The sequence below is a fragment of the Eurytemora carolleeae genome, unplaced genomic scaffold, assembly GCF_000591075.1.
Source record: "Eurytemora carolleeae unplaced genomic scaffold, Eaff_2.0 scaffold338, whole genome shotgun sequence".
In the NCBI taxonomy this organism is placed as follows: Eukaryota; Metazoa; Arthropoda; class Copepoda; order Calanoida; family Temoridae; genus Eurytemora; species Eurytemora carolleeae.
In genome coordinates this window covers 56,333-69,579 of record NW_019396530.1, presented here as the reverse complement: position 1 = coordinate 69,579, position 13,247 = coordinate 56,333, and the positions used below count along the sequence as shown (strand labels likewise).

General features: G+C 33.4%; 2 protein-coding genes across 2 annotated transcripts in view; one reads left to right on the top strand and one right to left on the bottom strand.

Annotated features, from left to right (window-relative positions):
- The window catches only part of LOC111704933 (cryptochrome DASH), an 18,194-nt gene extending 7,963 nt beyond the window's left edge, over positions 1–10,231 (bottom strand). Inside the window, exons 1-12 of the mRNA XM_023477330.1 lie at positions 9,867–10,231; positions 9,357–9,475; positions 8,823–8,861; positions 8,252–8,301; positions 7,192–7,262; positions 6,859–6,911; positions 5,827–5,895; positions 2,264–2,346; positions 1,993–2,079; positions 1,339–1,377; positions 636–750; positions 98–116 (exon numbers count right to left, since the gene is read on the bottom strand). Coding sequence (XP_023333098.1) covers positions 98–116; positions 636–750; positions 1,339–1,377; positions 1,993–2,079; positions 2,264–2,346; positions 5,827–5,895; positions 6,859–6,911; positions 7,192–7,262; positions 8,252–8,301; positions 8,823–8,861; positions 9,357–9,475; positions 9,867–10,155 — 1,033 coding nt within the window. The 5' untranslated portion in view covers positions 10,156–10,231. The remainder of the gene's footprint in view (positions 1–97; positions 117–635; positions 751–1,338; positions 1,378–1,992; positions 2,080–2,263; positions 2,347–5,826; positions 5,896–6,858; positions 6,912–7,191; positions 7,263–8,251; positions 8,302–8,822; positions 8,862–9,356; positions 9,476–9,866) is intronic.
- Positions 10,232–10,528: 297 nt separating this feature from the next.
- Positions 10,529–13,247, top strand: part of LOC111704949 (syntaxin-1A-like) — a 35,701-nt gene continuing 32,982 nt past the window's right edge. The window contains 2 exon segments of the mRNA XM_023477349.1: positions 10,529–10,903; positions 12,455–12,538. Of these exon segments, the coding sequence (XP_023333117.1) occupies positions 10,871–10,903; positions 12,455–12,538 (117 nt within the window). The 5' untranslated portion in view covers positions 10,529–10,870.

Here is a 13,247-nt window from a genome sequence, read left to right as displayed (position 1 = left end):
CCAACCTGTCTCCTGGGTAAACATATTATTAAAGGGACAGTAAACACGACCTCCAACCTGTCTCCTGGGTAAACATATTATTAAAGGGACAGTAAACTCGACATCCAACCTGTCTCCTGGGTAAACATATAAATAAAGGGACAGTAAACTTAATTCTAGGTGAACCTCAATTAATGATTCATAACAGAACCCTTAAAACTTTGTCAAATCAATTATGAATAAGATATCCATGTTTTCGTTTATAAAACTGATAACTTTCAATTCTGGTTTCTCTCTTCCGCATTATTGATTAGATAAAGAAATTAAGGGTACCGTTGTTAATCGGAAATGCCACTCTTAATTTTACAGGTAAATTGAAAATAGTTTCTTAACCCAGAAAATTCATCTATTTTACAATTTCACATTAAAAAAAACTTTCAGCCTCACTTCCTTGCATCAATATTTAATATTTATTAATTGCTGGACAAAATGATAATTAAAATTGGAGATTTCTGTTCAGTTTATACAATATACATACAATTGACGCCTTGGTAAGTCTCCTTACCGTATTGTCCATGATCATAAACGTCGTCCCCTATTTCATTGAATGATAGGTTGTCTGCAAATAATAATAATAATACCCCTGTCTAAATTACCTTGAGTTCCCTCATGTTGGCATCAACGAAAGGAACTCCAGTCCTGCCTTCAACCCAGGCTTTAAACTTGTTTGTATCTTGGATCCAGGCCTGATCTCTACCCAGTATACCAGACCTAGGCATTTAAACTTTCTTGTATCCTGTATCCTGGATCCAGGACTGATCTCTACCCAGTATACCAGACCTAGGCATTCAAACTTGCTTGTATCCTGTATCCAGACCTGGTCCCTACCCAGTATACCAGACCTAGGCATTTAAACTTGTTTGTATCCTGTATCCTGTATCCAGGCCTTCCAAGTTTACAAGTGAACATGTTGCTTTCATTGGTATAAATCAAAATTGAAATATATATTCGTCTTCATTGTAATGATATATACGAGGACTGTATCAAAATATTCAACTATCAAAATATTGAACTATCAAAATATTGAACTATCAAAATATTCAACTATTAAAATATTCAACTATCAAAATATTTAACTATTAAAATATTTAGCTATTAAAATATTTAGCTATTAAAATATTCAACTATTAAAATATTCAACTACAAAATATTTAACTATCAAAATATTCAACTATCAAAATATTGAACTATCAAAATATTTTACTATAAAAATATTTAAATTTCAAAATATTTTACTATCAAAATATTTTACTATCAAAATATTTGACTATTAAAATATTCAACTATTAAAATATTAACCTGTAGAACACCTTATCTCCAAACTTGAGGCAGACAAATCTAAATAAACCAAAATCAAATGATGAGACGTTAAAAACTTAAAAACGATCTGAAATCTTGAAATATTACGCCATACAGAATTATATTGAGGTTTAGAATTAAGAATAAAGAGGTTAAATCTGGAAGCNGGGCCTCTAAAACAAATAATGAACAAATACTGAAAGAAGGCGTGGCAGGACTAAAGTCCAGAAGTGTATCTTACCACAGCCTAAACTGTGTGCACTACATAATCTGAGATTACCCTATTGCAGCCTGTAATAGTACGAGAGTACGCTCAAGCCATATAGATCCTCTTTCTTGGTCTCACAAGAGTTGACCATGTTATTTTAAATAAAGAAACAATTTTGCAGCTGCAGTTAGGGTTGTTAATCGTTTTTAAAAACGATCGAAAAATCGATAGTTTTTCTAAAAGATCGTTTCGTTTTAAGAAAAACAAACCACTCGTTCAGAACTTGCGACGAACTTTTTTAAAACGACCTTTTTAAAACGACCGTTTCGTTTTAATTTTTTTCTTCGTCGTTTTTAAAACGAAACGATTGCTTTTAAAAAAAGTTTGACCGATCCACCCCTAGCTGCAGTGAACCTTGATTGTAAGAAAAAATTGGATACGTTTACCTGAAATAATCTCTCCAAAGAAGTTCGAAAATAACCCAGTAAGTTGATTTATTACTCACTCTCTCATCTTCATACCGCTTGATTTCACTAATCAATAAATCAATCAATCAATCAATCAATCAATCAATCAATCAATCAACGAACTAATCAAAATATCAAAAAAAAAAATTGATAAATATATACCATATAACCAACCAAACAATCAACAAACCAACTATTCAATCAACTAACCAACCAGCCAACCAAACAACCTACCAACCGACCAACCAACCTGTATATCCGCCGGGGTGATAGAGAACCAAAAGCTAACCAGGGACTGAACTTTGTAGAGTAGTTTTCCCCTAGAATAAATATTTTTTAATTACTTATTCAATTCAAAGCTAAGAATCTTCAGAGATATCGACGACGTTGCCAGTTCTATAGAGATTAACCAGGAACACCAGCTACCACGGAAACCTCAAAGCAACTAGATCTGCCATTAGTGTTAACTTTTTCACAAACAGAGTTATCTCCAGATGAAATGGACTCCCAACAGACGTCAAGGACTCCAAAACTTTAAACATGTTCAAATCCAAACTTGACAAACGGTTTTTTAACCTCTATACTTGTGTATTTGAGTAGTGTGCCGAGTTAACTAGATGCAACATGAGAACCAGGCAGACCAGAACACTACTCTGGAGGACATGGACTGATATTCCCACCATACTCCTACCTGAGCCCGCGATTTAAAAACTTCGGCTCGAGTTGTAATTACTTAAACCCGACTTTAAGACCCAACTCTGACGACAGCTTGTGTCACGTGATTGACAGCTGCAAGATCTTCGGCTCAACTTAAGGAGTTAAGCCCAATGAAAATAAAACCGACCTTGGTTGGTTTTAGTGGAGAATAAGTCTTAATGTTGAGTTCTTGTTCTCATAAAAACCCGGAATGTACCAATTCCTACCATAAAAATCCGCCAAATAGAATATTAAACCGGTTTTTTAAACTCAACTCTTTGGAAAATAAGGCAGCTTGAATCCTAAAGCTCAAGCCGTAAATAAGGCCCAACGACAGCTTAGACCTGAGCCGTATTTTGCCAAATTTATTAAATCGCGGGCTCTGGAGTCCTTGGAATCCAATCACAAGTATCAAGTAAGTAAGAAATGGAATCTGTTTATGATTTCAAGCGACCCTCCATGCACTGATGGCAATTCCTGATTTACAACGGTGACATTGAAACCTTAATCAGAGCCCGCGATTTAAAAAATTCGGGAAAATACGGCTCGGGTCTAAGCTGTTGTTGGGCCTTATTTATGGCTTGAGCTTTCAGATTCAAGCTGCATCTTATTTTCCACAGAGTTGAGTTTAAAAAACTGGTTTAATACTCTATTTGGTGGATTTTCATGGTTGGAATTGGCGCATTCTGGGTTTTAATGAGGACAAGACTCACCATTGAGCTATATTCTCCACTAAAACCAACCAAGGTCGGTTTTATTTTCATTGGGCCTAACTCCTTCAGTCGAGCAGAAGATCTTGCAGCTGTCAATCACGTAACACAAGCTGTCGTCAGAGTTGGGTCGAAGATTGGGTCATAAAGTCGGGTTTAAGAAATTACGGCTTGAGCCGAAGTTTTTAAATCCCGGGCTCTAATAAAAAATAAAGAAGATGCTGTAATTTTTCTTACTTGGAAAGTTTTTTATTTCTGTGATTTTCTCCATTACGTCTTTTAGAACGAAATTCACAAGTCACTTTCACACAAAAATTGAAAATGAAAATAAACAGTTTAATAAAGCATAAAACTTTCAAGGGTACCGTTGAAAATTGGGCATTGCATTCAATTTATATTGAAATTACATTTCAATTGTCATCATTATTGTCATCATTATCACCAACAGAAAAATTCCTCCGTTATGCAGTGCACCTTTATAATTTATACAATACAAAAGTGCTTAGGATCCGGATCCTTTGGATCAGCAAGATTTTGGCTTCCTGGATCCGGATCCGCCAAAATATGCGGATCCAGGGATCCGGATCCAAGGGGAAAAATATCAAACAAAAACTGCAAAAAAACTTTTTTACTCCTAAATTTCTGATAATAAAAATTTCCTCATTTCTGAATGGTTCATCAAGTTTTAGGATAAAAATAAGCGAAAAAATTTAAACAAAAAATTTCAAAATTATTTTTTGTTAAAAAAAAATTCAGTAAATCTTAAAGAAATGACCTGGATCCGTATTTGGATCCGGATCCATTTTTTCCCAGTGCGGATCCAGGATCCGCATCAAAATTAAATGGATCCTAAGCACTGCAATACAACAGTACAGTGGGACCCATACAACTGTGGAATAGGAAGACGATTCTTATTATTTTAAATACTCCATTGAACATTAAACACAGAAATTATGCAGTGTACACAGAAACATTTAAAATAATAAGTTAATTTTCATAATTTTGGTAAAACTTTCTGCTTTTAATACCATCAAAATACTTAAAATTTCTTAAATGTCGTTTTCCTAGTCCACAGTCTTTTTTATTGTCTCACTGAATGTAAATCATTATCTAAAGAAAGTTACATTTTGTTTTGAACCTTGTTAAGAGTACAGTTTCTGCAAAGTTTAAATAACTGTGCAAATATTTTGCAAATATTTTGTCAGAAAATAAAGTTTTTGCAACCTTTTGTGCAAGGAAAACATTGTAAAATACAGGGTTACCCACAAAGGATGAGACTGTAAAGACGACCTGAAAATCTTTAAGTATGAAGACCCCAAGGTTAAATTAAGACTTTTGTTTTGAATATAATCTTTTAACGCTTATATGATCACTCTGCAAATAAATTTACAAGTTTCAAGTTAATAAGTTAAAGTTGCAGGGGACCATGAATAAAAGGAAACAGATAGTATAAATTCCCTACAGTAGTCTCTAAAGTCTCATCCTTTGTGTAAAACAAACAAAAAAAATGGGAAAGGTGAAGAAGCGGTGGGATATTTTTAGATAATGCTCTTCTCCAAGCTAGAGTAAAGAGTTTTTTTTTTACTACAAAGCTTTTGGATAAAATATAAAAAACTGACTCAATTAGAAAAGTTTTTTTCTTCTATGTGATACTTTTTACAGAAACTAATTATCAGGGGTCAATACGTACAAGAAATTATATTCCTTGGTCTAGAGATAAATTTTTTAAACAAAATATAATTTTCAAATTTTTGTTTTATTTTTTTCGCTTATTTTTGATGAACCATTCAGAAATGAGGAAATTCTTAAAATCTCTCTTTTTTCAAAGTTCAGATTTGGGTTTCAGGAGTAAAAAAGTTTTTTTTTTGCAGTTTATGGTTGATATTTTACCCCTCGGATCCGGGACGCCAAAACCTTCCGGAACCAACCTAAGCACTGCTTTTTACCCAGCACGTTCTGCTTTCCTCAAAGCAGCGAATAATAGGAATAACATTTTGATAACCGCTCCACACAATCATTTTGAAGGGTAAATATTTGGAGAAAAATTATAACCGTGAATTCTATTTATTTTCCAAATTCAGCGATTAAATTTCATACACATTAAGAAAAAACTATTTTTTTGAACAGCTGGGACGGGTTTAATGGATATTATAAATTCTACAAAAATAAAATTTTTTGAGCATCAATAAACCTTCCCTGGGGTCATGTGAGGTCGCACAAAAAATTGGAACCGATCGGATCAGCCGATTTTACGTTCATTGGATACAAACAGACAGGGATAGTATATATCATATATATAATAGATTTTCATAAGACAATGATAATAAAAAATTTAACCAGTGAAGTTTGTCTGGAAAAAATAAAGTTTGTATTTTTTTCTTTTAAAAGTTAGTAAAATAATATTTTAAGTTTTACCCAGGGCGGATGTTTCTCCGCCTGAGAAGGGGAAGGCAGTTCTATTTTCTAGTCCAGGTTCCTGATAATTTATATTTAGATACAAAATTTAATTTAAATGTTTATTTAAGTGGGGGCTACGTTTCAAAAAAAATACTATATAGTACTAAAATTAAATTCTTTTAAACATACTGCACATTTTGAATTATGTTGTTACAAAAAATTAAAGTTTAGTTGTAGAGAAATAAGATGCAAGAAAGCCATAATGAAGACTTTTTTCTTTGTACTTTTTCATAGACTAGCGTGGGAATAGTGATGTACATTAAGTTGGTTTGGGAGGGAAGGCAATCTCCCCCCACACAGCTTCTGAACCTCATTTTACCTATTTGCGGCAGTGCACGTCCCCAGAGGGCTTCCGAACCTCCCCCCAAACAGTCTTCCGGAATGATTTTCCATTTATAATCGACAATTTCTACTTAAAACGGGAAGCAAGCACTATGGGGACGCGCACTACCGCAATTAGGAAAAATGAGGTTCGGAAGCTGTGCGGGGGAGGATGCATTCCCTCCCTCCCCTGGCAGTACAAAAACAATGAAAAAACAAACGTATTTTGGGGCAATTGCCATTTTTGGAAATAAAAGCAAACTTTAACAGAATACAGTTTTGAAATCTTGTAAACTTTTATTAATATCTTTTTTTTAAAAGCAAACCAAAACGATTTTCAACATTTCTTGGGAACCCAGCTTCGCCTTGATTTCTGAACAAATATACAGTGATAACTAGAAAACTCTGAAATAGGAAGACGACTTTAAGAATAACCTTTTAAAAGTTCATTGAGCATGAAGCACAGAAATTGTGGAGTTTAATGAGACCCATTTTGCTTTGTTAAACATGAATGCTACTTATGTTACTTAAGTATTGCTATAATGTCGTCTTCCTCTTTCATTGTTCTCTTGTTATCACTGTTCTGAAACCACAATATAAAAAAATAATTAAGGTCGTTCTTGATTTTATTATTTATTGGGTATAATATATATTTACTTGCCTCTAACCCAAGAACCTGAAGAGTGGGCACTGAGCCACCATCAATTTTAGAATCTAAAAATGTTATTGTCAAGTCATGCATCACAGTAGTTTAACCGTAAAAACAAATTTTAATGATTTTTAAAAATAATTCAAAAAACTTAATCGAAATAATATTTCTGGAAAAGGTTTTTTGTTTGTTTTTATGATTAAAGAAATTTTTAAAATTTTTTTTTCTCGTAAAAACAGGTTTTTTTATTGTTTGCATGAATAAAAAAAAGTACTTGCATATAACACAATAAAACCAGAATATAGAGTGGCGCGAAGCGCACTTAAAACTCTGATTTCCACTTACCGGGCCAGGGTTTGATAACTTGAGGATCAGAAACAATTCTTCTAACTTTACTTCGTCCCTCCACTTCTTTCCTAAACAAATATTTTGTGTTAAATGGTGTCTTTCAACAAAACTTTTACATTATCTGCGATTCTTAGAATACGTTCTTAAGAATTATTCCAATGGTTGGGAGGGGGTGAGGGGGCTCAGCACCCTTTCCAGGGCCTGAAAACCTGGGGTGTACACTTTCCCAACATATTAACATAAAACTACCAACTTTTGAAAATAATTTTTCCCAAGTTTGCGCGAAGCTGAATTAGGAAAAATATGAATTTTAGGGGAAATTGAATGGATATTTTTAGGTAAAATGTATCAAAAAGAATGAAAAAACTTGCCATTTAATGCCGAACTTTTCAAATTCCCCCATAATCATAAAGAATCATCCCCCCCCGGGGAAGGGTATAAATTTCTGAAAAAATATACACCCCTGAAAACGATGGATTTAACTGAACCCGGATGGCACCCGCCCCCTGTTTACGCCTCCGGTTCCTAATTTAATCAAGGACTGTTCTCCGAGTTCTCATGACATCCTTTTTGGGACGATAGTTTGGCCGCTGGATGTCTCAAGTAAGATTCTTATCTGACAAGATAAATAATTAGGACGCACACATTCGGAGACGTCATTTGGTCGACCATTGTATATTGTAGAAAACACGTACTCTGACGTCATTTGGTCGACCATTGTATATTGTAGAAAACGCGTACTCTGATTAAGAAAAATTAGCTTTAAACTAAATTATAAAAAGTGCACTTCAGAGTTTTCCACAATTATAAAAAGATACAATGATTCGGGAAATACAGAGGTCGGCGTTTATAGCAATACAATGAAGACGACTTTTCTCTTTATGTTTTGATTTCTAACATGTTCTTTTTTCAAATGAAAAATATAAATTGACAGCTTATCCATGTTTATGTGTTTCTATGCTGTTTAAAAGCTTGGTTGGAGTTAAAATGGAAATCACAAGTCGTCTTCATTGTATTGATATTTACGACGACGACTGTACTTTGCTGAAAAATTTACCTGAAGTTGGTGTAAGTGTCTGGAACCCTGTTAATCTTGAACGGAAGATCCTACAAATCATGTTTTACAATAAGGTTTCAGGAAGGGAACTAATTTTTAAAAGTTTGTAAAAAAAATAGGACTTTTATCATCTTTTTACAAAAAAACATTAAATCAAGCAAGAAGTTCTTAAAAGCTTATAAGGAAAAAAAAATAAAACTGGGACTTTTATTATACTTTTTACAATTTTCCAATGACAAAGGGAGGCATATTTTGCAGACCAAAAGGAGTAAAAATTAAAAGCAAAAGTAACAATTTTAATTTCCAGATAATGTCGTTTGCATACTCCAAATAATTAATCGAATTTCTTGAAAAAAAAACTTTGCAATGTTGGATGTTATTTTTAGCTTAATAATTCCTAAGAACAGTAAAGAATCTTTAAATTTCGCTGAAGAAGAAAATGAAAAGTCACTGAGGGTCGACAGAAGGCGGCAAAACATTAATTTTAGTTAAATTGGAAGATTCATTTAAATAATCATATAAATTGAATTTTGTGATAAATAAATACTCTTTAAAATACAAGTTTTCATACCTCAAGATGGAACAGTGTTGAACCCCAAACTTCATGAACCTAAAGCAAGAAATAAAATGTTAAAAGTAAAAGATTTGTTTGCTTTGAAAAAAAAACAGTTTAAAGGTTAGACAATCAATCAAAAATCAAATGATAAGAAATTTGCTGACAATTTACTTGATGAGAGCAAATAGATTATCAAGTACAATCGGTGGCAACAGAGAAATCGACAATTATACACGACGTTAAAAGTGTTAAATAAGGAAAACGAAATTTTCTCACATAAGAAGACATGTTTAAAAAAAGTGTAAAACAGAAAATAAAGAACACATAAAATTGCACCTGTTTTACTGTAAAATGAACACCTTATTCTAAAATTATTACTATAATTATTTATTTTGTCGGACACTTGTGACGTCAGACGCCAGAATACAGAATTTGTACAGAATGTACAAATTCTACGTTGCCATCTATTGTACTAGAATCTATATGGATAAGAGTAGAGGGGAATTTGACCAGAAAAAAAAACATTCTAAAATTGCGTATTTTTTAAACCTTTATATCGAGATTGCCACAGAACTTCTTCAGATCGTTCTCCAAATTGACCTCCTCGAAAGTGACCTCCTTCTGGTAAATAAGAGAGGTCACGGGGGCCGACAAACGACATGCTTCCACTTGAATCATAAAAATAAAAATATATAAATTTATAAACTATTTAAATTCGAATTATAGCGAAAAAAAAACTTTACCCTGATATAAACCGTATTTCACAAGCACAAAATATAAGGTTGCTATGTAACAAGAAAAAAGTATATTTTCAAACACTTAATTGGGAATACTTGCCCCCCCCCCCCTTAAAAAAGGAGGGAACAAAGGTGGGGTCTGTCGCTAGAAAAAGATTTTTTGGACCCCCCCCCTACTAAAAATTTTGTGCATGACCACTTATTATTCAGAAAAATTATCATTTCTATTTATTTATTATTTTAAAGGGTTGGGTTAGTTTAAAACATTTTCTGGGCCTAGGGTAGAGCATGACCCTCTGTGTACGCTACATTGAGGACTTACCTAAACTTTTGAGAGCAGAGACTGGATTTTCATTCTTTACAACTAAATCTGTATTTTTGGTTTTCAGATTTGTTTTTAAGTCATTCACAGTTTCAATAAGGAATTTGGCCCTGATGGCCCCAGTTTTGGGAAGTCCAAAATGCCATGTTTTCTTGAAATGTGCGGGGTCAAAACAATACAGGGGGATTACATAATCGGCAGTTTTATTTGCGAGCACCCAGCACTCGTTGTCGTGAAGTCGGAGATCATTACGAAATAGGTAGACAGCAGTCTTTAACGATGCTGACATTTTTCTGTAAAATAAGTAGATAAAATTTTACATTGACTTGATTTGTGTGAAAGTTTTGCCTTTCGTAAGGTTTTGTTTTGTAACACATCAGTCCGCCGAGTTCGTCTTCTATTGAGAAACATTGATCAGCTGTTTTAAGAAAATATTTGTTTGAATGTCGTTGTCTATATTGGTGAAATATCAACTTTTTGGTTAAAATTTGACATCTTTAGTAGAATAGAAGAGTAAGAAACATTAAAAAGTTAAATGATTTGTATTCTATCTCCAAAAATTGCGTGAAAAGATAGTAGAGAGGCAGGGGGGGCCAAAACAAATTGGGGCGTTTACTCTTTAACTTCGCGGAATAAATCTGTCTCTGATTGGAGAAACTATTCATATTTCGCTCTGACGTCACTACTCACTCTACTGTCAAGTTTCAAGTAAAGAGGCTGAAAATATACGTCAAATAGTTAAATGCAGCAATAATACTTGATCAGATGGATTTAATCGTAAATTAAATAATGCGCGAAACTGTTAAATCCCGCCAATATTGTTGAGTAGTGCTACAGGTTGTGGTGGTGTGGTGGTGTGTGTGTACAGTGCAACCTGTATGAATTTCGAGGATTATAGAGGAGCCGTGATATCGATTATTTTACCGTGTTGATCACAAGGCAGTCAAACATAAAGAAGAGTGAAAAAGGGAAGATAAAACACAGGGAGAAGATAAACGGACAAAATGGCGAAAGACATGTTGGCCGCGCTGCGCGCAGTAAGTTAAACAATTTAAATTAAATTAAAATAATTTCTTTAACAGTTAAATATTCAAGGTCGCATTACTGTTGCGTAATGAGGGGTTTGTTTAAAGTTACCGTTAGTTAATGACTAATTAATATTTTTATAAAAATTGATTTTCAAAATTTTTGTTTCTTTAAAATTGGAAATTATTACGAACAAAAAGGTAGTTAATTAAATATTAATGTTTTACAAGAAAAATGTTAACAATACCAATTAAGATAATTCATGAAAAAAAATTTTTAAAAAAATTGTGTTATTCTACCTTAAATTTTGGTGGAAGTAAGTTTTTTGATAGAATTCATTTAAGAATCATATTAAAGATATCCTAGATGTACTTTGGTGAAGTAAGAAACAAGGGAGGGGGGGCTTTGTTTAAAAATTTTCAAATGAAATTCTTCGAAATTTTGTTAGGATAAAATGGAGAATATCCCTAAATAGAAAGTTTGGAATAATTATTTTATAATAAAGTGTAAAATTAAAAAATATAGATAATTCAGTATTTAAGAAAATCCAAAATGTGTTATGTTACCTCAAGTTTTTGAATGAGTTAGTTTTAAGGATATTAAAGATATCCAAGATGTACTCTGCTAAAATTTGAAATAATTGTGGGGGGAGGGGAATGGGTGTTTAAAATCTTTAGCTATTTAAAATCTAATATTTTCAGTACAATTTGGACAAAAATATGGGTCTGTCCTAGTATACGATTTTTGGACCCCCCCCCCCCCTCCTATCAATTTTGTACATGACCATTTATTTTTCAGCAAATTTATTATTATTTTTTTGTTATTTAGGGTTAGGTTAGGTGAAGATACTTTCTGGGCCGAGCGCTGCGGCTAGGATGGGCTAGGGGGCCGAGCGCTGCGGCCACGGGTTAGGTTAAGTTAAGAAACTTCCTGTCACACCCATGTACAAAATTGATAGGAGGGGGGGGCCTGGGGGGGGGTCCAAAAATCGTATACTAGGAAATTACCAAAAATATTCCCCCCCCCCCTTTCCTATTTTTTTTATTCTTGACTTTTTTATGGGAAGGGGGGGGGGGTTGGAATTAAAAATTTCACGTTAAAACCTTTTTTAAATATCTGTATTATATTCGAAATAAAAGGAGATACAAAGAAAAGAAGATGCCTGTCAACCGCTAGAGTAGTCTTTGTTTCTTGTCAAATTAATCAAAAAAGTACGGAACAAATTCAAATTTCAAAATAAGTTGAAAATAGAAGAGTCTACTGGAATTATGGAAGAAATACCCCCGTAATTTTGTTTACAAACAAAGTGTACTGAAGATTCCGGTAGGATTGTAAACAAACTTAATACGTGATTGAAGAATTACGAATGAACCAAAATAAGCGAAATCTTCCAAAAATTGGACTGTCATAAATTCAAGAGACCTATGTGTTGAATGTGTTGAATTCTGATATTTTAATTATTTCCTCCATTGTTTCTATTAATGTACAATGTAGAATAATTAATCTTTTTCATCTTGAGCAAAATAAGCTCTTGGGTCCCTTAAACATTTTGTTTTGTTTAGGCGCAGAGCGATGAAGATGATTTGGCCGGCGACGATGTTTCTGTCAACGTCGAAGGAAGCAAACTCGACGAATTCTTCCAAGAGGTTAATTTTATCCATTAACTAAAAATATATATGTATACTTATTGAGAACCCAGCGTTGCCCAGGGTTCTCATAGTTGCTCCCGCCATTTACCTGCGCTTGGTCGTAAATTACGAGTTTAGCTATTCATCCCTATTCTAGATGATCCACTCAACTTAGATCTCAACCAAACTAAGAACATTCCCGTTGGTTTCCCGAGTTCATAAAATAAAATTTGAGGCAAATTGGTCAAGGGGTTATGATCAGACTTCCTGCCAAACATTAAAAAAAAGATTTCAACTTTATATTTATAGATATAGAAATATTTTCTTGAGATCTCCCTCCCCTTAATTTTTTTTTATTTTTAAGGTGGCTCAGCACACGTTGGGGTCTGAAAATCCCATGAAAACTTAAGATTTTACTGATCCATGAGGAGGGGGTCTGAAACCCAATATTCCCCCCCCCCCCCCACCCCCCGAGTACGTCATTGTTCCGAGCGTTATAGAAATGTAAATGGGGCGAGCTAAGCTGGGTCATTAGAGATGAAACGTATTATGAAGCATAAATAAAATTATAATTTTTGAACATATAATATGTGAAACACGTTTTCATTTAGATTCTAGTAACTTTTTTACGACGTCTTTTATGGATAAATAAACTTGGATAACCTATGTTTGTGTAAATACAGTATTTGTTTTTATCACCAATTAAGATAATTCATGAAAAAAAATT